The sequence below is a fragment of the Coturnix japonica genome, chromosome 2, assembly GCF_001577835.2.
Source record: "Coturnix japonica isolate 7356 chromosome 2, Coturnix japonica 2.1, whole genome shotgun sequence".
NCBI lineage: Eukaryota > Metazoa > Chordata > Aves > Galliformes > Phasianidae > Coturnix > Coturnix japonica.
This window is the reverse complement of record NC_029517.1, coordinates 76,730,412-76,755,547: the sequence shown is the minus strand read 5'-3', so window position 1 is coordinate 76,755,547 and position 25,136 is coordinate 76,730,412. Positions and strand designations below refer to the sequence as shown.

The 25,136-nt window shown below is 40.8% G+C and overlaps 1 protein-coding gene and 1 long non-coding RNA gene across 5 annotated transcripts in view; one reads left to right on the top strand and one right to left on the bottom strand.

Moving 5' to 3' along the window:
- The window catches only part of RALA (RAS like proto-oncogene A), a 28,391-nt gene extending 16,639 nt beyond the window's left edge, over positions 1 to 11,752 (top strand). For 2 of the 4 annotated variants that reach the window (XM_015855005.2, XM_015855008.1), the window contains exons 2-5: positions 1,097 to 1,249; positions 2,257 to 2,465; positions 6,385 to 6,559; positions 9,795 to 11,750. In XM_015855005.2, the coding sequence (XP_015710491.1) occupies positions 1,136 to 1,249; positions 2,257 to 2,465; positions 6,385 to 6,559; positions 9,795 to 9,917 (621 nt within the window). In that variant the 5' untranslated portion in view covers positions 1,097 to 1,135 and the 3' untranslated portion in view covers positions 9,918 to 11,750. Of the gene's footprint in view, positions 1 to 899; positions 922 to 1,096; positions 1,250 to 2,256; positions 2,466 to 6,384; positions 6,560 to 9,794 lie in introns of those variants that run through there. The other 2 variants (XM_015855009.2, XM_015855007.2) reach the window with 2 other exon arrangements.
- Positions 11,753 to 17,236: 5,484 nt separating this feature from the next.
- Positions 17,237 to 24,544, bottom strand: LOC107309826. The gene is made up of 3 exons (XR_004306154.1): positions 23,237 to 24,544; positions 21,421 to 21,613; positions 17,237 to 18,731 (listed from the first exon to the last, which is right to left on the bottom strand). It is a non-coding gene; the product is annotated as an uncharacterized LOC107309826 (long non-coding RNA).
- Positions 24,545 to 25,136: the final 592 nt, after the last annotated feature.

The window sequence follows — 25,136 nt, the reverse complement described above, 5'->3', positions numbered from 1 at the left end:
ATGTGCAACTGCACATTAGAGTGTGTGTGGGAATGAACTGCCACAGAGCCCTTTAATATTGATGAGATACAGAGATTTGTGTTTGATCATGCAGTTGTGGGACTAGAACAGCTATTCTAGTATGTTGGGTAACTGTGTTTGTAGTCTACAAAGACAAGTTGAATCTTTGCACTCTGCCTAAACTAGATTATTCTTTCAGTTCCTGATCTGCTGAAACAGGTTATTTTTAGGCTGTAAGTGACACACTTGCCTGGTTTTCTCTGAAAAAGTGCACAAACCAATCCTTGTTGATGCTACTGTTGTCCTAGTGCCTGTTATTTAATCTGGAAATTCCTTCAAATGTCTGGGTTTTTTCCCTGCAGCTGTAATATCTCATGCTTTCTTGTGTTGACTCACTGTGGTTTCCTTTTTTCATTTGTTTCTTAGTAAACTAACAAGAATTCCAGACAAATGCCATGTCTCTAAAAGAAAGCATTACGTACCAAAATGTAAATCTTTTCCCCTAATTGCTGTTGGATGCTGTGAACCTGCCTGTGCCCTTTGCAGGTGATGATGGCTTTCTTGGCTTGTGCCACCAGGAAAAAAAAAAAAAAAAAAAAGAGCTTGTTATAATTTATGTAATGATTTCTAGTAAAAGGTGGTTTTCAGTGAAGGTAACAGAACTAAAACCTAAACATCTCTAAATCTGAGATATACAGGTGTGTGGGAAACTGTTGATCACAGCCTGAACCTCTGATTGATCACGTGAGGCAAGCAATGAGTCAGCTGCAGGAGCCCAGGTGAAGGTAATTCAGCTGTGCTACTGGCAGGGGTGGAGCTTGGCTCCACCTCTCCCAGATGTCATTTAAGGGCTGACTGCCACTAAGGCAGGATCTCTGGAGATTGCTCCTTTGTGGAGTTTGCTGCAAACCTTCGACATTGGTGAGCATTTATAGATTATCTTTCCACTGTAATAGTCTTTCTTAACCAAACATCTGTTTAACCTTTGTTTACCTTTGTTTACCTATTAATTGTACAGCAGGGATCTGAAATGAATGCATTTTAAACAGTGCGTGTGGGAGGGAGAAAACTAATAAAGCAATATTTTTTCTTCTAGGTTTTCATTTTATACCTGTGAATTTTCTGTAATCCAAAGATGGCAGCAAATAAGCCTAAAGGGCAGAATTCGCTGGCTTTACATAAAGTCATCATGGTTGGAAGTGGTGGTGTAGGAAAATCTGCCTTAACGCTTCAGTTTATGTATGATGAGGTGAGAATGTACAATATGAATTATCCCATGTGATGTCTACTCTATAGTGTTACTTAAGCACTAATTGATAATGGTTATTTTCTGAAAAGGTCTAAATGTATATCATATACAAATGCCAACTATTAAATTGAGCGTAAATATTTTTTGCACTGATGCAGGCTGCCCAGAGTGTGGATACCTCATCCCTGGAAGTGTTCAAGGCAGGGTTGAATGGGACCATGGGCAACCTAGTTTACTGGGGGGGGCGTCTCTGAGTGCTCAGCATGGGCGGAGTTTAAAGTCCCATCCAACCCAAACTGTTATGTGACTTTGAAATTCTGAGTTTTCTTTGTTAGAGAAACCTGTAAATGTATGAATATGCCTTCCCCCCCCCCTCTTCAAATTTTTAGGCTATTAGTAGTTTTATAATTTGCTCCCTTACAATATATTTTCACATTGGTTGCTAGACCTGATAAGTACTAAAACTCAAAGCTTCTTCACTTAAGTAAGTTGCTTGATGCCTGAGATGTGACTTTTTTCCTTTTCTTTTTTTTTTATGTTGCTGTTGGAGAAAGAAAAAAAAATAAAAAAATCTTGTTTTCTTACTTTTTTTTTTGTCAGTGAAAGTAATTCTTTTTGACTAAGAAATGGAAGTTATGCCTTCAGTGTGCCTTACAAAATTGATACTAAATATACTCAGTCAGAACTGCCTGATAGCATAATGAAATGCAGCCAGGTGCTGTGCTTAACTGAAAGTAGACATTAAGTGCGTGGCCATTAACGTTTTGCAGTTGCTTCTAAAATTTCCTTGTAATGGCTGAAAAAAGCAAAATCCTGTAAATTGTTCGAGCTGATGGAGAGCCTGCTTTAGCTATGTTGAATAACTTGAGTATTTCACGTAACCTAAATACATAGGCTTATTTATTCATTACTGTAACCATAACAAATGTTTGTTATATCCTTATGTGAAAATAATGCATTTGCCCTCTATAGACCTGGTTTTCAAGTGATAAATTTTTTGTTTCTAGTTTGTAGAAGATTATGAGCCCACCAAAGCTGACAGCTACAGGAAGAAGGTGGTTCTGGATGGGGAAGAAGTCCAAATTGATATATTGGACACAGCAGGGCAAGAAGATTACGCAGCAATCAGAGATAACTACTTCCGAAGTGGAGAAGGCTTTCTTTGTGTTTTCTCTATCACAGAGCTGGAGTCATTTGCAGCTACTGCAGATTTCAGGTAGGCTACAAGGCAAGTTATTGTAATTATGGTGAGGTTCTTGTAATTTATTTATATATATATATATAAATATATAAATATATATATATATATATATATATTTTTTTTTTTGCAATATCATTAGGTAGTTTAGAATAGATGACTGTAGTCACGTTGCTTTGAATAGATGCCTAACCACGCTTCTATTATCTTTGTACCACTACAGATATCTTTGCTGCTCTGTTGCTGAATACCGAAGAGGTTATTGCAACAGAGCAGATGCATAGTAACATTCAGAAGGCTGCTGCCCTTTCTAGATCATTGTTGCTTGATGCTTACACTACAGTGCAAAGAATCACATCTCTGAGTAGGCAGCCTCCTCAGTGCTGAGGACAGAGGGACAGACACCTCCCTGATCCTGCTCACTACAATATTTGTTACAACTCAGGATGCCACTGGCTTCTTGGCCGTCTAAGCACACTGCTGGTTCGTGTTCAGTCAACTGTCAACTAGCACGCTCAAATCCTGTTGGCCCATGTGATTTGCCAGCCAGTCGGCTCCAAGTCTGGAGCAATGCATAAGATTACTGTAACTGAAATGCTAGACTTGGCACTTGGTCTTTTGGATGTCGTACAGTTGGCCTCAGCTCATCCAACCACATCTGTGGGGGCTTCCTGCTCTCTGGAAGATTGGCACTTCTTCCAAACTTGATGTCATGTGCATACTTACTGAGGATGTATTCAATCCCTTTGTCTAGATGTTCAATAAAGATATTAAATAAGGCTGGCTCCAGTACTGACTGCTCTGGAACATCACTCATGACTGATCGCCAGTTGGATTTAGCTCCATTCACCACTAGTCTTTGGGCCTGGCTCTCCAGCCAGTTTTCTTTAGGCAGTAAAGAGTGCACTTGTCCAAGCCATGGGCTGCCAGCTTCTGCAGGGAGGGTCAGAGCCTTTAATAAAATCTTTGTAGATCACATCCACAGCCTCTCCTTCATCAACTAGGTATGGATTTAGCAGGCTAGTTGTTTTATTATTTTTAGGATGTTTTTCAAGCATACGAGGTATTAAAACCCTTGTAATGGTGGGAGATTTAGACAGCATTGTATTGAGTGTTTCATTTTGCTTGAGAGCCTATTTAAAACACTCATTCCGCTATCTATGAAGGAAAATATCTTATTGCTGTGATATATATAGAGTAAAAATAGACACCGCTCCCCCAAAATTTTAGCAGTTCAAAGTTAAGCAAAATAGAGAGGTAAGATGCAGATCATTTCCTTTTCTATTATTAAAATAAGCATTCTTAGAGATCACAGAATCTCTAATCCCTGGGTTAGAAGGGGCGTCAAGGATCATGAAGCTCCAACCCCCCTGCCTGGCAGGGCCACCAAACGTCCATGTTTACTAGATCAGGTTGCCCAGAACCCCATCCAACCTGGCCTTGAACACCTCCAGGGATGGGGCATCCACAACATCCCTGGGCAGCCTGTTCCAGGACCTCACGACTCTCGTAGTAAAGAACTTCCCCCTAACATCCAACCTAAATCTTCCCTCTTTAACTTAAATCCATTTTGCCTTGTCCTACTATTATCAGCCCTTTCAAAGAGTTTACACCCTTCCTAATTATAGGTACTCTTCAGGTACTGAAAGGCTGCAATGAGGTGTCCCCGCAGCCTTCTTTTCTCCAGGCTGAACAAGCCCAGCTCTCTCAGCCAGTCCTTATAGGGGAGGTGCTCCAACCCCCTGCCCATCCTCCTGGCCCTCCTCTGGACCCTTTCCAAAATCTCTGTGCCTTTCTTGTACTGAGGGCTCCACACCTGGACACAGTATTCCAGATGGGGCCTCACGAGCAGAGTAGAAAGGGACATTCACCTCCCTATTCCTACTGGCCACCCCTCTCCTGATGGAGCCCAGGATACCATTTGCTTTCCAAGCTGTAAGAGCGCACTGCTGGCTCATGTTGAGTCTTTTGTCCATCAGGACCCCCAGGTCCTTCTCTGCCAAGCTGCTCTCAAGGACTACACCTCCCAGTCTGTACAGGTGCCTGGGGTTCAACCTCATTAGGTTCACTCAGGCCCACCTTTCAAGCCTGTCAAGGTCCCTCTGAATGGCATCCCTTCCTTCCTCCATGTCCACCACATCGCTCAGCTTGGTGTCATCAGCAAACTTGCTGTGAGCGCACTCCATTCCATCGTAGATGTCATTGATAGAGATGTTAAAGAGCATCGGTCGTAAGTCAGATCCCTGGGGGACATCGCTCATTACTGGCCTCCACCTGGACACAGAGCCATTGATCACCACCCTTTGTCTGCAGCCTTTCAACCAATTTCTTATATCCATCAAGTGGTCCTCCCATCAAATCCACATCTCTCCAATTTGGGGATGAGGATGTGGTGGGGTACCACGTCAAAGGCCTTGCTCAAGTCCAGGTAAATAACATCGGTCGTCTTCCCCTTCCCTTCATCAACCAATGCTGTCACTCCATCATAGAAGGCCACAAGATTGGTTAATCATGACCTTCCCTTGGTGAAGCTGTGCTGGCTGTCTCGGATCACTCGCTTGTTCCTCGTGTGATTGAGCATATCGTCCAGGAGGATCTGTTCCATGATCTTCCCGGGCACAGAGGTGAGGCTCACCAGCCTGTAGTTCCCTGGGTCCTCCCTGCTCCCCTTCTTGTATATGGGAGTGATGTGACCCTTCCTCCAGTCATCCGGGACCTCAAATGTTACCATAGCTCAGGTTAATTAGTACAAAGCATAGAATGCATCTTCTCTAAGGGTGGAGAAGGAGTTATGGAGAGGGGAGACAGCAAGCTTGTCCCCTTCTGGTCTATGGTTTTGTTTGTTCGTTTTTTAATTTATTTTTTCTCAGTATATAAGTATATGTATCCTTTAAGAGAGAAAGAGAAAAGCCTAGGCTGATTTACAGGCTTATGCTACTTATGGCAGTCCTGGAGGGCTAGTTGAATGCGGTGTTACAAGCTGCCTCCAATGTGCATTTGCTGGTTAAAGAAATGAAAAGCTAACTCAACAAAACTAAATGCTACAAAAAGCAAGACATCTTTTACCACCAAGAGGATTCTGATGTGTACCAAATGGAAGGATTTAACAGAAGGATCTGTTAACTCTTTCCAGTTTCTTTCTGTTCTATGTAAAATCCGCCAGTAAGCTTCACCTCAGCCAGAAAAGGGAATGTGGTGCTTTGTGCTTTTTCTTGAACTTTCAGAAACTGTTTCACAATGGAGGGCTAAATTCCACTGCTGACTTTGTACTCCTTTCTGAGATGAAGGAGACAGTGCTTGTCTTCCAGGAGCAGTGTTCTTCAGATTGATGTACCAAAGCATCTGTAGTACTCGGTTTTATTTATAAATTTAAACTCTTCATCGTAGTGGTTCAGACAGGATCTTTCCTTAAAAATCTGACTTATGTGCAGGCTTGTTATCCTTAAACTGGCTTATAACTGAATCAAGATCTCTGTAGGGGCTGAATGTAAGTGACTTCAGAAAGATTCCTGAAAGGGCAAGATTTTTCTCTTGTTAAGCTATATTAGTTTACTACCTAATTGATTTCATCAGCTTTAAAAGTGGCACATGCATTTTGTTAGGAAAAATAGTCAAATGTAAGAATGTAGTCTGGGTATATTAAGAATTGCCATTACTAATAGCAGCATAAAGGCAGTGAGAAGTACTGTCAAGTAATATCTTTAGTAAAAGGAGAATGTCATTAGTTTAAGTTCTCACTTGTTCAACTTTGTTTATTTGTTACTGATTCATCTTCCTTCCTTCCTGGAAGACTAATAATCTGTCTTGGTTTAAAATTTTGCTGTTATTTAAGTTTCAGAAAAAGAATGGAAGAGTTTAAGTCCGCATTCTTATTTTTGTGTTCTAAGAATAGTATTTTATAAAGTAATTTATTTTTTGCTTTTCTGTTTTTCTCTAGGGAGCAGATCTTAAGAGTAAAAGAAGATGAGAACGTTCCTTTTTTGCTAGTAGGTAACAAATCAGATTTGGAAGATAAAAGGCAAGTTTCTATAGAAGAAGCAAAAAACAGAGCTGATCAGTGGAATGTTAACTATGTGGAAACTTCTGCAAAAACAAGAGCTAATGTTGACAAGGTAATAACTTGCCTCATAACTCACCTAATACAAAGAATCTCTGTCAGTTTTTACTTTATACTTCTATGGGTCTATAGTTTACATGTTTAAGTTATTTAGTCTGTTTTTTTTGGGGGGGGTGGATCTCAAAACAAATGCTTTTCTCCTATTGCTTGTGATGAGAACATGACTAAGTTGCTTAATATAAAACAGTGAGAATGCATTAGGCATAGAGAGTTATCACATCCTAAACTGTGATGAGTTGAGTCATTAGACAAGACCTTTTATTGTTAACAAGTTATTGAGGCAATTGTGTTGGCCTTGCCTTCTTGTGTTTTCTGTAACTGGAAGATAAAACTGCTTCTAGACAGTGAGAATGCTGCTTGAGGAATAAAATGGCTTAGAAAACTAAGGGAGGGATTGGAATCCTATCTACCCTTGTCTAACCACATGCCTGTGTGTTGTTTCAATGAAGAATGGATTTACTCTTTTAAGTTTTAAATGGGCCAGAAGTGCCTCATGAATTTTCTGGGATAAAGGCTGGATCAGAAGGTCATAAGAATGCACAAAGAATATTTGTTTCTAAGATGATAAATGACTGATTAGTTGTAAGTATTTCACTTACTGAGAAGACAGGACTTCTTGAGACATAGCATTTGGAATAACTCTCAGCTTCATAGACTGAAAAAGTAGTAGATATCTGGGGAAAGTAAGAAGCTCAGATTAAAGCGCAGATTTTTTTCTTTCATACCTCTCGGTAGACATGATCACCCAGAGATTTTCTAATGTAAATGCTTACAAATGAGTAGTTGAAGTGTAAAAGCAGTAATAAAAGTACTGTTTTGCAGTAACTTAAACTTTACTGTAGTCATTTGTCAGTTGTTGTTGCAAAGAAGTGGATTGTTCAGTGCTAAAGTAAAAACATTACGTTGTTCTGCAGGGAACATTAAGTCAATTAAATGCAGAGCAATTCAGTTGCTTTTAGTTTTGGTGCGTAATTGCAGTTAACATCCACCTATTTCAGTCTTGCAGAAGTTCTAAGGTCATCTGGATCTGTTTCATCATCCTTTAGCAGCAGGGGGGAAAAAGTAAATATTTTTGATATATATAACCAGTAACTTTTGCATTCATGTGATAGGCTACTAAAGGGCTCAAGGCTTCTTTTTGGAACAGGTGGCATTATGGATCCAGGTAGATATGTATTACATAGAGTTCAGATTTGATGATCCATAAATTAGAGGCATAGAACGGCTTGGGTTGAAAGGGACTTCAAAGATCATGTAGTTCCCATCTCCTTCCTACAGACAGGCTTGCCAGCCACCAAATCGGGCACTAGGTGAGGTTGCCTGTCCAACCTGGCTTTGAACACCATCCAGGGATTGGATATCTGCAACTTCTCTGGGCAACCTGTTCCAGTACTTTGTTACCCTCAGAGTAAAATAAATAAATAAATAAATAAATTCTCCCTGATATCTCATCTTCCCTCTTTTAGTTTAAAACAGTTCCTCCTTGTCCTGTTGCTGTCCATATAAAAAGTTGTTTGCCCTCCTGTTTATAAGTTCCCTTTAAGTATTGAAAGGCCACAGTGAGGTCTGTCCTGATCCTTCTCTTCTCTAGACTGAATAAGCCCAACTTCTTTAACCTTTCTTCCTCAGAGAGATGCTCCAGCCCTTTGATTGTTTCCATGATCTTCTGGACCTGTTTCAAAGTGTCCACATCTTCCTTGAGCTGGGGGCCCTGAGCCTGAATGTGGTACTCAAGATGGGGGGGGTCTCATGAGGGCAGAGTAGAAAGGCACCCTCACCCTGCTGGCCACTCCTCTTTTGATGCAGCCCAGGATACCATTGGCCTTCTGGGATGCAAGCACAAGCTGCTGACTCCTGTTTAGTTTCTTTTATCTACCAGAACCCTTAAGTCCTTTTCAGCTGGGCTGCTCTCAAGGAGGCTTTGTTGGCCGTTGTAAATACCAGGTATTAGTTACTAGTTTTCTTAAAGCATCTGACGTTACAGGGTTTACTATATGAACTTGAGTTTGTATTCTATAAAAAGAGTTGCTTCCCTAAATTCCAGAAGGGTGAGTTTGGGCTTTCACTCAATTTGGTAACAGTAAGCAAATGAGCATTTTCTCACACTAGGTTAAGTATCCCAGGTACTGTGGTACATTGCTAGGGCTTAAGCAAGGTGACAGTTGCAGCATACCATTAATAGAGGTTTAAGCAAAAGCAAGTAACTTCAACATCTAGCATCCTAACGGCAGTTGTATTTTTTGATGGAAACACATAGTTGCATTTATTTTCCTCATGTACTCTGTAATGAAAGTTTATGCTTCTGCTGCAGTCAACATGAGATTAGTGTCAATGCAGATAAAAATGCCTGCTGTATTCTGTAGAAGAGTGTTTTGGTCCTTACGTTGTCTGTTGTATAGAAATGGATCAAGCCCCCCTGACAGATAAAGAGGGAAGTCTTCCTGGCAGAAGTTTTACAGTTGTTCAAATGATCCACTGTGATAAAATAACAAAGATGAAAGTTATTTTCAGTAGCCCTCTTTAAGGCAAGATTGTATTAATGAATGAAGTAATTTAAAGGATCTCTGTCATAGACCTGAGCTTACAGCCTTTTCTCAAGTGACACACTGATTTGTCTCCAACTTCTGTTTCCTACTAAGCTACTTGATAATAATGAAGTTTATGCATACTTTGAGATTTCCAATCTAAAAATAGCTTATGTATTTGTATGGGTGACAACCTGTTTTTAAAGGAAATGCTAATTTATTTTTGCTGCACTTTTTGTTTAGACTTGCATCATGGGGCATAGAGACTGAAATGTTCAGTATGTGCTACTGCCTCATTAATGTGCTTCTAGAACTAATTGTAGCAGTTCTTCAACCTTTGCGGTTCATTGCTGAATATTCTCACAATGTAAACTGATTTCCCTGAGTCTCCGCAGTAAAATATAGATAGAAAATGGAAAAGAAAAATCTCAGGTAGTTATATGAGTCTTGCTTTAATTCTTCTGACGTGATTCATAAGCAAACACCAGAAGCTAGTTGAACTACAGGTACCATGAAAGAAGTAGACTTGCATTATGTGGGCTCGGCCTTGAAAATAAGTGGGAAATTTGCTGGATTAGTGTTTGTTTGCTCAAACTGATTATGTATTGCTGATTTTGTTCTAACCACCAGAAGTAGATGTCATCAGTGATAACCTGAACTAACTCTGACAGTGTTTTGGCATTTATATTCTTCCATCTTTTCCAGGTGTTTTTTGATTTGATGAGAGAAATTAGAGCCAGAAAAATGGAAGACAGCAAAGAGAAGAATGGGAAGAAGAAAAGGAAAAGCCTAGCTAAGAGGATCAGAGAAAGATGTTGCATTTTATAATCAAAACCCCAAATTCTTTTCCTACTTTGACCATACTAATAAAAAAACCATAATTTATAAGCATGCCATTGAAGGCTCAAGTGACTGAAATTACTCTAACGTGTTGGAAATTGTAATGTACCACTAAAAGCATGAATTGGAGCTGCACTGAAAGTCAGATTCACTGAAAAAGGTTGATGTGGCTTCAAGAGAAGCAAACCATTTCATAATCGCCTACCTTCTCACATTTCTTCTGAATGTAGTGTTTCATTGGAAGTCTTTTCTTTATTAGTAAACAGAGGGGGAAATATTACTTTCTGGTTTCTTGTAAAGCATACTTTTTTTTATCATTGATAATTGTCACTTTGTCTTGTCTTTCGTTGCCTTGAAAATTACAGTTGTGAACGTGATACCTAACAAAGCGGCATACACTTGTTTTGCCATGGAGTTATGCAGATTAGGAAAGAACAGTGTATATGCGAACAGTTATGCTGAGGAAAATTATATGTGGTTCCTCATTACCTGATTAACTTAGAAGAGTGATGTAATCTTTTACATTGAAACATTTGAATATGCCTTAATTTTAAAACCTAAACATAGCAGGTTGCTTAGTCAAGGGTGTATTTTCAGCTTGTTGCATGGAGACTCTTCCTGTGCATCAGTGTGAGCCTGCCCTCTCTGTAGAGTGGAGTTACATGAATGATCTTGCTAACTACCTGTCTGCTAGCGGTGTCTGTTCTTTAAATGTGTGCCATACTATGGTTTTGTGAATAATACAGAGCATATTCAGTCATCTGTAGCTTGGTGAACTGATGGTATCTTATAGCTAAAAGGTCAGAATACGTTTAAGATGGAAGTCAAAAGCCTATGGCACATCCGAGCCTGGAGTGGTTGCTTAAAACTTAACGTACTGATACCTTGAAGCTTCCCTTTGTGAGTAGATGTTTGTCTAGATGTTCCTTGGGTTTTAACTCCCTGGAGTAGCGTGGAGTGCAGCTGATTCAGTAGCGCTACTGTATTTTGAGTTAAGATGTTGTCTGGGTAATTCCAGTGTCATTGGTTAATTTCTTTTGTGTTCCTGATACTCAGCTGCAGGAACGCAGTGTGTTCTGCTGAAGCTCCCTGCAGGTTTTGTACTGTTTAGTCTATTTTATGTTGATTTTCAAATGGGGAACATTGTAGCTACTTTTTGTAGTTAATGTTGATATTAAACAATCAAAGATGCTTTTGCAATATAAAAACACTTACTGTGGACATCCAAAATCCCCAAATAAAATGTACTGCCTCAGTTGCTTTAGAACAGCAAGGATACTTGCACATGGTGAGTGTGCTGCATCTTAACTAAAAATATACCGGAACGTTTGAGGGTTTTGGACTCCTCTGGGATAAGATGGGCTAGATCAGTTCCACAAACTGTTACACTTTTTATACGTATGTAAACCTGTAACTGACAATTTAAAATGTACTCAAGCAAACTAGGTAACAAATATTTAACTTTCATGCTAACAGACATTTTAGGGACTCAAGTCTTAGAAGTTATATTTGTCACGTTAAATATTTATCAGTAGGAATTTTGTATGTGCGTTAGTAGACTGCCAAGTGCAGAACTGAAGTTACTCATGTAACTATGGCAAATGAGCCAGACATCATCTTCCTGTGTACTCATTTTGGTCTGTCTAGCCAGGGAGCCTAACCACTAACATTGTGACTTTGCTTTGGAATCTGTTTGCTGGGAGCTGAGGTGTTATGAAGCCACCAGACATATGAAACTTTGTCTTGGCTGATGCCTTACCCTGTTCTTTTGTTTGCTATTTGAGCCATTGAAAGATGAATAAACTTCCACTTTTTTAAATACTCGTGCAGTGTTAATTGATGACTATAGTATGTGTTGTGTTACTTTGTTAGAGTTGAGACTAGTTGTCAAGTTAAACTGAAATATTCCAGAGGTCTTTTTAGTGTTTGTGAACAAAAGAGAATTGTAGATTAAATTTAACCAGTCTGATTAAAAAATCCATTTTGTGAAAGCTGAGACTATGCATGTGCTACCTTTTATCCAATGTTAATTGATCCCTACTTGCTATGCCAGGGTATATCAGAAAGCAGACAGACAAAATCAAGGTAAGTGTGTTCCAGATGTACTTTTCCATAAGGATGGCAAGTGAGTTTTGTTTGCTTTGTTCTTTAAAGGAAATCCTTTAGAAGTCTAAGAAAAAAAAAGAAGTGCTTCTGAAGCTGTGTCTTCTAGCATTTTCTGGGATAATGTAAATTTGCTTCTCCAGCTTGCAGGGAAAGTAAGTTGAACTGTGTATAATAGGATTTTGATACATCCTGAGAGAGTCATCCAATGTGTGATCCATTTGGATTATAAATTCATGCTTTAGCCTACTTCTGTGCCTTAAACTGCTAGGTCTACCTGCTTGAAGTACTTCTTTGGCCTTACGCATTTTCCCTCCTCTTTCTCCTCCAAGAAGTCAAAGGTGTTTTCTTACATTAGCAGGATTAAAACCTTCTATGGGATTTCACTCCCAAGTTACTTTAACATGGTAATCCCATCACCATCTTTTGTGAAATGCACCATGTTATAAAACTGCAGGCCTGAAAGGTTCCTTAATTTGTAACAAGCTATAAAGTTGTCTTCTATTGTGTACAAAACTAATACTGAATTATTATGCTAACTCATGTTTTTTTCCTCTCTTCTTTTATAGCTTTGTAAACCCAAGGGGCTTTCAGAAGTATTGGCTGAGGGCTCAGCAGTCTGTTTGGTAGCTTCTGAAGCCTCCTGATGAGCACAGCTTAACAATGGCAACATCCAACAGTTTTCTTTGATTCTGAAAAAGCATCGTGGTGTGCAGGAAGTGCTTTCCCATTCAGAAGGACATTAATGTCAGTGTAGTGTGGAGGAATGACTATCATAATACACTGAAATACAAGCTGTATCTGAGCCTTACAGTCATTATATTGATCTGCAGGTATGAAATATTTTATCTGTGTGTGAAACTGACTTACTGAAAATCTTGGGTACCTGTTGGGGACTCCAAGCTTTGCTACATTTACTTTGCCTTTTTACTAAAACTGAGTGTTAGGAAAGGCACCAGTGCTGTTAGTGCAGGAGTTAAAGCTAATCTTTGCTCTGCCCAAACTGGAATATTTTTTGACTGAAGATTCTTTGTCAAATAAGTGATGAAGTTCAAATTACCTGAGATCTGCCCAGGGTCAGACAGATGGTGAGACTTGTGATTTTTCAGAGGGATCTTACTAACTGCTGATACAATCCATTTAGGGGAAAAATATTCAGAAGATCCAATTTTGATGCTAACTTTCCTTTTCCATGTATAATGGAAAAATGCCAAAACTTAAGTTGTTGGAAAAAAAACATAATGGTTTTTGTTCTGCACACGCTTTCCACAGCTACTCAAGTGGTTTGCTGTCCCTCTGATTCAAAACAAGGTTGCCTTCTACTACGATCCTGGATTTTCCTACTTGATGGAAGCTGCTGGCTTTGTAGCTGCCCTCAAGCAGCTGCATAGCTGTAGTTTGGCTGTACACGCAGACAAAACTCCTGTATGTAAAACAAAGATAGTTTGGAACAAAGCCTTGGTAGGAGTTAAGAGGGGAATAATGAAATACAAATCTGAGAAGAATGAGAGCAGTGGTGGCATCTCAGAGCAGTGATGTGCAGTTACAAGTGCTCGCTGGATCCATGCTTTGATTTGTGTAACACTGTCATGTGGTATTCTGGGCATTCTGGGGTTTTTTGTTGTTTTTTGCCTGATTTCTGCTTTACGTAATATGACAGGGTGTTATAAATAAGGAATGGAAGGAGAGATAGTTTACAGCCTAAAACTATGTGTTAAAATGTCTAGAAAATCTTTCACCACTCCACCGTTCCCCTTGCTTTTAGCTAAACAGAGATGAGGATGTATGTTTAATAATGCCCAGTGACAGGAACTACCTTGGAAATTTTCTTGGAAAGAGAAACAAGGCAGTAGCAGACAGTCTGTTAGAATTACTTTTTCAATCATTTGTGTGCTTTGTGCTGGAAGCTTCAGAAGTCTGAGTTCCTTCGTGGTTTGGCATTAACTGCAGTTTAGCTTAATTTTCCTTAATTGCTGACATTTTAAAAAAACTTAGTTTGTTTCTTATAATCCTACAACACAACACTCATTTTAAAGCATGGTCAGCAGCGACTCATCTCAGTGTTTATGGGTGGAGTTTTTAAGTGAACCAGGGGAATGGCAAGAGGCTTGTCGGATCTGGGAATAAAATCTGCTCTTTATTAATAAAGCATAGTAAGGAGGCTGCCCCCTCTGGGGCAGATGTGTAACAGAGGTGGCGTGGCTGTAGCTGCATGGGGATAGGCAGACGTACGTTCATCTGCTAAGCTGATGTCTCTGGGTTGCCTGTGGATGTGTGACTCTGGAGGCTGATTCTTTAGGAAATGGTTGTTTCCAATGGAAATGACAATATATATGTGTGTGTGTGTGTATACAGACACCTTATTGAGAATGCAGATTTAGAATTACACAGGTTTTCCACTTTATTGAGTTTGGTTGCAGTCACATTTTCCTAATCCATTTTACTTGGATTTGATGGTGTTTATGGCAGATAGCAGGGTGGAGGAAGCTGCTTTCTTCTAGGAGCCATATGATGGGATGCAGCCTTCTGGGGGCATATAGTGAGAAAAGGAAGAAACTGGGAGGACTTGTAGGACACTCATGAGAGTGTCGTAGCTAACAGTAGAGCCCTACTGACCCCCAGGATTTTTTAACGCTGTACTTTAGACAGGGACTGCAATTCTGGAGATAGTTAATTGGCATTTGCCTTCAACCACTTTTAGTATATCTGGTATGCTTCAAAAAAAGTTTGAAATAGTAATCCTTCTGCTTTGTCTGGTAACTACCAAAATGTCTGGGGGAGTGTAAAAAGAATAATATAAGAAAACAACATACCATTCCTACAGGTACTTATGGGCTGTTGTAGCTGTACAAAGGCCTTGAGAAGATAGGGCCACCTGCCCTTAGGTGACTGACATACACTGTATGTCATGGTAGGGAAGCCTGGAGAACTTGGCTGCCCCTGTTCTGTTAGATGAGGACTAAGTAGATAAAAATGAGGCTGTGGCACTGCTTCTCTTTTGCAGTGTTATTTAAATCTGCAAGGCATTTTCATCAACTTCCTCAAAACTTCATGTTAAGCATTCTTATGCCTAGCTGAGGTAGCCAGTTTGGGGGTGCTGCTGAACACTCACCCAACAAACCTCTCCATGTGGTCCTGCCCTGAGGACAGGGGTCCACAGAGACCACTGCAAAGCTGCCCTAATACTAGGACGCTGCTATTAGTGTATTTTTTTCAGTATCTGAAGGGGATCTCTAAGAAGGGGACAGAACCTACTAAAGAGTCTGTTGTGTCAGGAGAAGGGAAAACTGTTTCAAACTAAAATGGAGCAGATTTAGGTTGGATAGAAGGAAGAAGTTGTTTATGCTAAGGATGGTGAGGCACTAAAACAGGTTGCTTGGAGATGTGAGTGTCATGTACTTGGAGATGCTGAAGGGGTCTCTGAGCAACTGATCTAGCTGTGGATGTCCCTGTTCACTGTGGGGGTGTTGAACTAGATGGCCTCTAAGAATCCCTTCCAACTCAATTCTATGATTCTAGCTCCATGCTAGAATCAATGCGTCATGCTGCTTCCCATGTCAGGAATGGTTGCTGCAGTCACCAGGGCAATACCCAAGTCCAAATAGGCTCCTTAAATGCTTCTGTTTGCTGATGTAGATGATCAGCAGGTAGAAGCAAGGAGCTCATTCTAGACATGGTTTGTATAATTCATAATCCTGTAGTCACATGAGTACACTTAACAGTGATGGAGTGCAGAAGAAAATGTACAAATGTTTTTTACATTTTGATGTTAAGATCTTGATCCTTTTGTGTGAAAAGCGAGATTAAAAACAAAAGTACTTAATTATTTCATAATGCGACTAGATTATCCCTCTTGCACTCAGAAATGCTTATCGTAGTTGGCTGTGGTTATTTTTAAGCAAAATCAGAGAAGCAGCAGCAAAACAAAACCACAGGTTAGGCGTTTCCGCTGATTACCTTTGCTCTTCCTTCCCTAACACATGGCTCAGACAAGTGTGTTACGGCAGCCAGCCGGTGGTAACCATAGTCCAGTGGAGGTTTCAACTCAGGTGCTTTTATTTGAAGGTAGAAATTAATGATGTTCCTTTAGCTGACAGTTCCTTTCCCTCACTGTGTGTCTGGAACCACAGTGCCAACATCTGAGGTGGCAGAGACCAGACCTGGCCCTCCTGAATCTGCAGCTGTTGGCTGATAGGTCTTGCTGCTTGGTTGCATTGGGTAACCCTAAAAACTGCTGAAAATTTGAGATTTACACACAGGGCACTCATGTCAGAGCTGTTTGACTGTAACAGGAGTGTTGTCGTAGCACCGAGCAGCAGATCTAGTATCTGTGTCAGGATTAAAATGAGACAGCCCTCAGAAATGGAGTGGAAAGTCAGAAAATAGAGGAAAATACTTTTCAGGACCAGACAAAAGAACACACTACTGTCCCACACATCTGGACCTTTTCAAAGAGATGACAGATTGTTTTCACAGAGAGGAGAGGCTGAAATTAAGGACCGTGTTGTAGTAACTTATTCCAGTGTTGCAAAAAAAAAAAAAAAAAAGGATGTGCTCTGGGTAAACTGAAGCAAGTGCCTTTTTAGAACAGAAGAAAGCTGAAGTCTAACCATCTTTTTCATAGGCCTCTAGGAGAAAGGCACAGCAGTTTGCATTGCAGGGGGTTTTGCTGCATGCATGTCAGTGTTCATTCAGTACACATCTTAACAGTGATACAGCTGGAAATGGGGCTCTCTAGAGCACAGCATGTTTACACACCATGGGAATGTGTAGCATGAGACTGATTCCCTTTCACCTAAAACTAGGCCTCTGCTTCTACACCGCCTGTGGTTTTCCCACTTGCAGTCACTGATGAGGGACTCTTAGGACTTGATAAGTGCAGTGGAGTTATCAGGAACAATTTTTATCTCAATCTCAGCATTTTTTCTGTTGCAACTTCCTACATCTCTTTAATCTTTTGACAAATAATCTGTTACTATTTTAGCATTCCGTTAGTGCTAAATGGCTGCAGGCCATTCTAGAAGTGGCTCTTTATTCATAACTAATGCAGTCAAAAAACTGAAACAGACTTTTGCTTCAGGTTGCAGTCTGAGATTCCTGACTTCCTTTGAAACAAAACTCATTTTTTTGCAGACACCATTTATCCAAAAGGAGGCTGCAACTCTCATTTATTAGTGGAGAAAGCTATTGCACTTAATACAGGATGTCTGCTGTAAAGCTAGAAAAGTCTTTATGGTTCTGCACCTTCATTTATAAAGCTGAATGTTTAGCACCTCTGAAAAGTAGCCTCCACAACTTCTGAGGCAGAAGTCTGCATTTTGGTGTAGGATTATCACCTTCCCAGTAAGTCTCAACTTGTTAAAAACCTCATTCCTGAGACTGAGAGGGAGAGATTGGTGTAAATGGTGTTAGCTTGCCTTGAGAGCTGAGGGCAATGAATCTGAGACAATGCCTACAAGAGTTCTTGGAGGACAAGCAAAGGCTTTTTGCAGCACAAATACTGGTGTTAATTCAGACTCCAAATTTTGTATTCTTTGCTATGCTGACCTCTAGGGAAACATTTCTGCAAAACGGTTTGCCAAAGCATTTGTATAAGGGACTAGCATGGCTTCAAAATAGTCACTGCCCCTTTTGTTTAGGACTTCACACAAAGTTGTAGTCTGTTTTCTGCTCCCTCTGCTGGTCCCAGCACGTTTCAGTGAGTCAAGGTCTTGGTACATTTGGGCAGGGCTCAGTCAGCAGAGAAGGCATATCCTGTGTTAAGAAATGACACGGTACTTCTGAATATTTGAATAGGACTCCACATTCGGATTCTGCATGGAAGGAGGATGGCACACACTTTTCAGCCAAACTATGACTGCTTCAGCAACAGATAAAGTTGATATCAACCAGTTAAGTTCTAGCCTGATAGCTTTGTAAAGAATAGCTTACTTTCTCAAAGTAGTTTGGGCAAAACTGACTACACTCATGCTTCCCATTAGCAGATAAGAAGTCTACTTCAGAAGGGACTTTTCACTTGCTGAAAAGCCAGAAAGCTCTGCTGAGTTTATTGTTAGTTAGCAATGTGCCTGAAGAAAGGAAATAAGACTGAAAACTTGAAGAGATTGTTTCTAAAGAACTGCTTTATAGCAAAGAGAAGATAGAGATAGATCAATGCATGTATTCTATAGGAAAATTATTCTGTTAATCCATAAAAAGCCTTGGGATATCTTGTTTCTTGTTCTCCTCATTATCAGACTGAGAAAATGTGCTGTGGATCAGGAGCATTTTCCTTCTGGATGCAAAATGGTGGAAGTGAGTCACTGGTTAATGATCATTGTTCAAGAGCAGAGAAATGTTTCTCAGTCAACCTGCTTCAATCTTTGTTTCGGTTCATTCAATCAGAGTAACTTCATCCCAGTGTAGAATGTTTGGTACTGAACACTTATAAAAGCAAAAACCCTAACAGAAATTAACTATAGCTGGAGACATGCAGTGGAAGAACTTGTTTTCCACCAAGTTCATGCCTGTACTATTACAGGAAACCACATCATTCTTCCATTAACAGCAAAATCCCTTCCTTAAACTGATCGAGGCTGCTGGGCTTTACTCTTTGGTTTCTTCTACTAGCACCCCAAAACACCACTGTTTTCATCAGTAAAGGTCTTCATTGTTCTGTCTTTTCCAACAGTGGAAATCCCAGTTCACAGAAGTGATCCTCTGGGTGGAAGAAGAAAAAACAGGAAACAACCTAACACTGAATCTTGCTAGCTTTTCTATGCTGCGTAGGGAAACTTGAATCATTGCCAGTTCAGTCACTAGGCAATCTTAGGACAAGGTGCAAGTAAAAGAGCAGACAAGAAATAGAGGTATTAACAGCAACAAGAACATTGAACAGTTGGACCTCCTACTACCTTATTAAAATGCTGAGAAGAAATGCAAATTCTTGAGTAAAAATTATACGATGTCTTCTAAGATTCCACACTAAACAAACAAAAACAAACAACCCACAAGCCCCCTAAAATAACAAACTAATTGAATTCAAGGTATTAAAGACACTACAAAAGACTTAATTAAAAAATAATAATAAATCCTAGCTCTTCAAATGCTTGGGAGAACAGTATTATTTTTATAAGAGGAATAGCAGGTTGACATGGAAGACCAGAAACAAAACTCCAGAGAACTCTAGATAAAAAAAATTTCAATGAAGCCTAAATTTCCTGGTTCCTTAGGAAGCAAACATTTGGCACTATGCTATCAGTGCCTTCAATGCTTCCAAAGGATTTCATTTTATGAATTATTTTCAGAAATGTTTTACATTGGAAACATAGATTTTTTTTTTTAATAAGTTTTCACTGTCAAATCCTTAGCCTGCACTGCTTGCTGGCTGAGAGCTGCTGACACTGACATGACCACTGTTGGTAAATCATTCTGTAATCTGGCATAACTAATTTCAAGGTAGAGTAAACTCACTGTCATCAGCGACTTAGCTTCTTGTTTAGAAACTTCTCTGAAAAGTCATGAGGTACATTCCACATGTAAAAACACCAGCTCGCTACTGCTAATCACACAACTCTTCCAAATAATACGTGTGCTCCAGAAATGCTATCAAATGCTTGGGAGTAAATTGGAAATTGCAGCCTGTGTTGAATTCCCCAGATCTGTCCTTCGTAATTATCCACACTCTCTGTGTCTGGCTCTGTGATGTATGGTTGTTGGTTTTGTGGGCTTTGTTTTTGTTTCCTTTAATATGCTAGCATCCTGATGCGGTACTTGTTTGCTTGAGTGTGCTTGGGTGTGTGCCACAACATGCACTGAATAACTTCTTCATAGTTGCTGAATATTCATGTAAGCTGTCAGCAAGAATGAATAGCAACAAAGCTGCAAACAACCTCCAGGTTATTACTTTCAGACTAAACCTGGAAGTACTCCACTTACAAGAGTGGGGAAGAGAGAAAGTACGCTGCTGCTGACACAAAAATAGCACAGAACTTTGATAATGCAGAGTGTCTTCATAAGTGAACAGTTCTACCAAATACAAATGCAGTGTTGTCCCTGTTACCAAAATCTTCCTTTGACAGTAATGTTCTCTCCTGAAACGGCAGGTGTGTCAGCTATTGCCATTACAAATATTTAGCATTATAGGAGGTGTAACCAGTCTGGCTGAACCTTTTAATGCCTTGTATGGCCATTATCTTCTTTCATGGCTGAAGCTAGTCAGAAAACCACCAGAAAGCAGGCAAAGTGAAGTGTGTCCCAATGCTGGAGCATAGGTTCAGCTTTGCAGAATCTCTGCTGGTATAGACACTAAAGAGGGAATCAGGCTGTGTGCTGCCCATGAGAAACATTCACTTGCAGCATGATGGCTGGATAGATTTGTGTGTATTTTGGATGTTTGTGCTTATTTCAGTTTAGAAAACAAGCAAAACAGCAACCCTCTCCATTAGTAGCTCCAACTACAGTTCAAGGTGGTGGCTGAGCCTTAAGAAGCCCAAATAAATAAACAAGGGCAAAACAGACCCTGATCAACACAGCTGCTTTGAAAGTGTTGAGAACAGGAAAGTAAAAGGAAAGGCTATGTGAAATTTTTAAGAATTGCTTTGCTTGCAATAGGAAACATTTCTTTATCAGCGAGACAAAATTTGGATTTCTAAAACCAGGACCTAAGAGTGTTCCCTGAATCTGGGGAAGATGAATGATCCTCTCATAAAGAAGCTACAGCTTCTAGGAAGGAGCAGAGATGTGGAATCCATGAACACTGACCTCCTAGAGTGATGCAGAAGGAGGTTGGAGACCCAACAGGTACCTGTGCTCAAAGAGCAGACGTTCCCTTTAACAAGATAAAAGGCATCAGGAAACCATTCCCAGGAAAGAGCTACTCAACACCTCTGCCATTCCTCTGCCTTCAAAACTGGAAAACTCTCCTGCCATGGGCCTCAACTCCCAATAATGCCACATTTTTGTCACCATGAGAAATAGTACCACATTACCATGGCATCCCAGTGTAACAAGACACTTCACTGCTTTATCTACTGTGGCAAGAGCACAAGTCACTGGGTTAATAGGGTCCCTAACACAAACAGCACTTTGTAGAAGTGGACCCAATAGAAAACACCAATGTCTGATAATAGTGTGAACAATGGTTATAATTCATCCAGAGAGGAAGGATTGATCCTCTCCAGAACAAGAAGTGGTGGCTTATGGGGAGCAGCAGTACAATCAAGCCCAGAGACATAACCATGCCTGAAAGAGAGGGAACCCCTTTAGGTGGATTCACGTCAAATGGAAGAATGAATTGAACTGGAGCCACCTGCAGCACGGCAGGCCCATTACAGATACATCAATTTTAGGCAGCCGGACAGAAATATTTTCCAGAACAGTCAAGGAAGGCTGAGGTCAGTTCTCCTACCTGAGCTCTTCTTGCAAGTGAGACTTGTGTTCCTTCTTCTTAAAGGGCTTGATTAATCCTCCTCCTAACAAGAAGTAGCAACTGACAGGGAGGCTCAGTACCAGTATGTCCATATACTTGATCCTTCCTGACAGCGATGGGGAGCCCATGGATGTATATCCACAACTGGAAGAACTGACTGAATTGAAACCACCTGCAAGAGGTGAAGTTGTAGCTGACTCACAAGCTCACTGCTCTCAGGCAGTCAGTAAAAAACAAAACCAACTTTCTCTAAATGTTAAAGGGGGGCTGAAGTTGGTCCACTTTCCCAGATGGCCATCCTGCTTCCACAATGGAAAATGCCATTATTTTCCCATCAACTGATATGCCCCAACTGCAAGATTGTCCCAAAGGCTCATATAGTACATCCATTCCCTGATAATTTTTCCACTGACCTAAAAAGCTTGAAAGAACCTTCATTTCCTATTCCCCACCATTATCTCTGTCAAAGATCTGACACCAATTCTGAACCTTGTGGAAAAAGACAGGATGGGGACTGGCATCCACTGAGTACTGAAGAACACAAGGACTATGTCACAGGGACCTCAGCCTCCTTTGAGATTCCATGTAGGGTCAAAGAAACTATAGAATCTAAGAAACAGCAGCTGATAGAGAAGCTCAATACATGTAGACTTACCTGACAGTAACCCATAACACGCCCATTGCTGCCAGGCTGTCTACCTCCCCCTCCTTCCACAAGGGAATATCCCATGATTTCACCATCAGCCAATACAGATCTTAGTGCAAGATTGCCCCACAGGTTCATATGCCACTGACCCTGAGAGCTTGAATGAGCCTTGCTTTAACATATCCCATGTCCATCCCTCCAAAAGAGCTGGCTTCAATTCTGCTCCAAGACCTCTAGAAGAGCACAGAATAGGAACAGGCATCCACTGACTACAGGGGAAGAGAAGGACTACATCACAAGGACCACAACCTCCTCAGTTTCCAAGTAGTGTCAAAGGAGTTAGATGCACATGCTGCTTTACAGAAAGCCTCAGATCCCCAAACAATCAAGATTTGGTTATTCCAGTACATTCTCAGAATCACATTCTAGATACCACCTAATGTCAGAAGCCACCACAGCATCTTCTGCTCCACGCCATATAAATACAGGGAATGTGCAAATGAAACAACAGTTGTTCAGCCATAGAAGCTGCCTTTCAAACATTCTTTGCGCAAGAGAGACATGTGAAGTTCCTTGTTAGTAAGGATACTCCTAAAATACTGATACCCCTACTAAAAATAGCAGTGGACAGAAAGGACAAGTACCATTGCATCGATAAATGTGGTTCATCCTAAGGCTGATGGGGAGCCCATGGAGATGGATCTACATCTGGAGAAAGATCTAATCTAATTGGAACCGCCTGCAGGAGGGCAAACCCATCACTGAGTACTGGGGAACTGAAGGACTATATCAGGGGGATCCCAGCTTCCTCTGACCTTCCAAGTAGTGTTAAAGAAATTAAAGATACACCTGTTCCTTTGCAGAAAGCTCCAACTCCCAACACGACCATGGTTTTGTCACCACAGGATGCTCGTAAAGTCTCATTGTTGTAGCCTCATAGCGTCACAATCCACCACACTGCTTTCTATTCCAAGCCCTATAATAACAGGGACCCTGCAGCAGGAACAGCACTTGTTTAGGACAAAGAGTTTTGCAAAGGCTTTTGCTACAAAAGAGACTTGTGTTATTTCTTCCTACAAGGGCCAACTGATTCCCATCCTAACATGAAGTGGCAGCTCAGTACCATCACATTCATGCACATGAACTTACCTAAGAGAGACAAATCACAGTCTCATCACTCCCAGGCAGACTATCTCCACCAAGTGGCTGGCAGTCTTCCACTAGGCAACATCTCACGATTTTACCATCATCTGAGACAGCCCCAAATGCAAGACTATCCAACAGGCTCATGTGGTGCATCCATTTCTTGGTAATTCTTCCACTGACCCATAAAGCTTGAATGAGACTTACTTTCCCATTCTTCCCCTATACAATCAATAGGTAAATGGGGTTAAACAAATGTACGGTTAAGTAAGATTACTGTGTTGGAAAAATAATAATAAATGGAAATGCTCACAGTAAAACTCCACAAAGGAGCAATCTCCAGAGAGAGAACCTTCCTTAGTGGCAGTTAGTCCTTACAAAGGACATAACATAGTATATAAGAGAGGTAGAGCCAGGCTCCACCCCTTCTGGTAGCACAGCTGAATTACCTTCACCTGTGCTCCTGCAGCTGACTCACTGCTTGCCTCAGGTTCAGGCCGTGATAAACAGTTCCTATACACCCTCCCCAAAGAGCTGATGTCAATTCTGCACCAAGCCCTCAGTAAGAGAACAGGCTAAGGACTGGCATCCACTGAGTAGTGCTGAACAGGAGGTGTCCATGGGAAGGACTCCCAAAAAGCAAACAAACAAACAAACAAACAAAACAGTAATACCTTAGATATTTTTCAACTTTTGTCTATATTTGCATTCCCATATGTCTTCCTGATTTCCCCAGTAAAGAAATGGTGTTGTGTGTTGTGTTGACCTGGCCCAGCTCCTCAGGACTGGGTAGGGGGCTAACTCATATGGCATTTCAGGGTAGGCTTAGGGAATTGCCTTTGTTTGATGTCTAGACAAGAAGGTGGAGGGGGATGAGGATAAAAAGTGATGCTACCTCCTCATACTTCACTGGCAGGTGTGAGGAAAGGGAAAGATAGAATACACAACCTATGAAAGTCAACAATTTTTTAGTGTTTGTGTAGAGTTCTTTGCAAAACTGTGTGCAAGCAAGGCAGTATGATTCTGCCTCTTCAAATAGCAGCTATCATCCACACCCAGCAGAAAGCCATGTCCTCTGCATCCCTGTGCCCTCTCGAGCCACAGAAATCAATACAGCTACCCAGACAGAGCTTCCTAGGGAACGTGTGGTCATCCCAGCCTCAGGCTGCAGGGTGTGCCCAAGCTGTCTGTCTGTTCCACTTGCATGTGCTTAAGTCTTTGTTGCCCAATGGGATTCATCTCATGTTAATCAAAGTGCTGGCTGATGTCATCATGAGAAGTCTCTCAATAATTTTTTCAATGGTCTTGGGAATCTGGAGGGGTCCCAGTTGACTGGGAGCTGGCAAATATTATCCTTTTTTTTTTTTTTTTTTTTTTTTTTAAGAGTAAAAAAGACTGCTTATTACGGGCCTATCAATTTCCATTTGGTGCCTGGAAAAAATATGGGTAAGATTATCTGTGAATTATTTAAAAACACCTGAAAGACAATGCAGTCACAGGTCACAGCTAACACAGTTTCATATGAGGAAAGTCCTGTTTAACCACATTAATGTCCTGGTCTGGACAATCACCAACTGCATGAGAATTAAAAACATAATTTTTTAGATTCTGCCTCTAGGACAGGGTAACCCATAAAACTGGAGTACAGGAGGCAGGAGAGCAGCCCAATGAAAAGGGATCTGGGGGTTCTGGTCAGCAGCAGGTTCAATCTGAGTCAGCAGTGTGTCCTGGCAGCCTAAAGGGTCAACAGTACCCATCAGGAACAGGTTGCCCAAGTAAGTTGTAGATGCCCCATCCCTGTAGGCATTCAAGGCCAGGCTGGATGTGGCTCTGGGCAGCCTGGTCTAGCAGTGGACAGCCCTGCACATAGCACGGGCGTTGAAACTAGATCAACAACTGCAGTTCT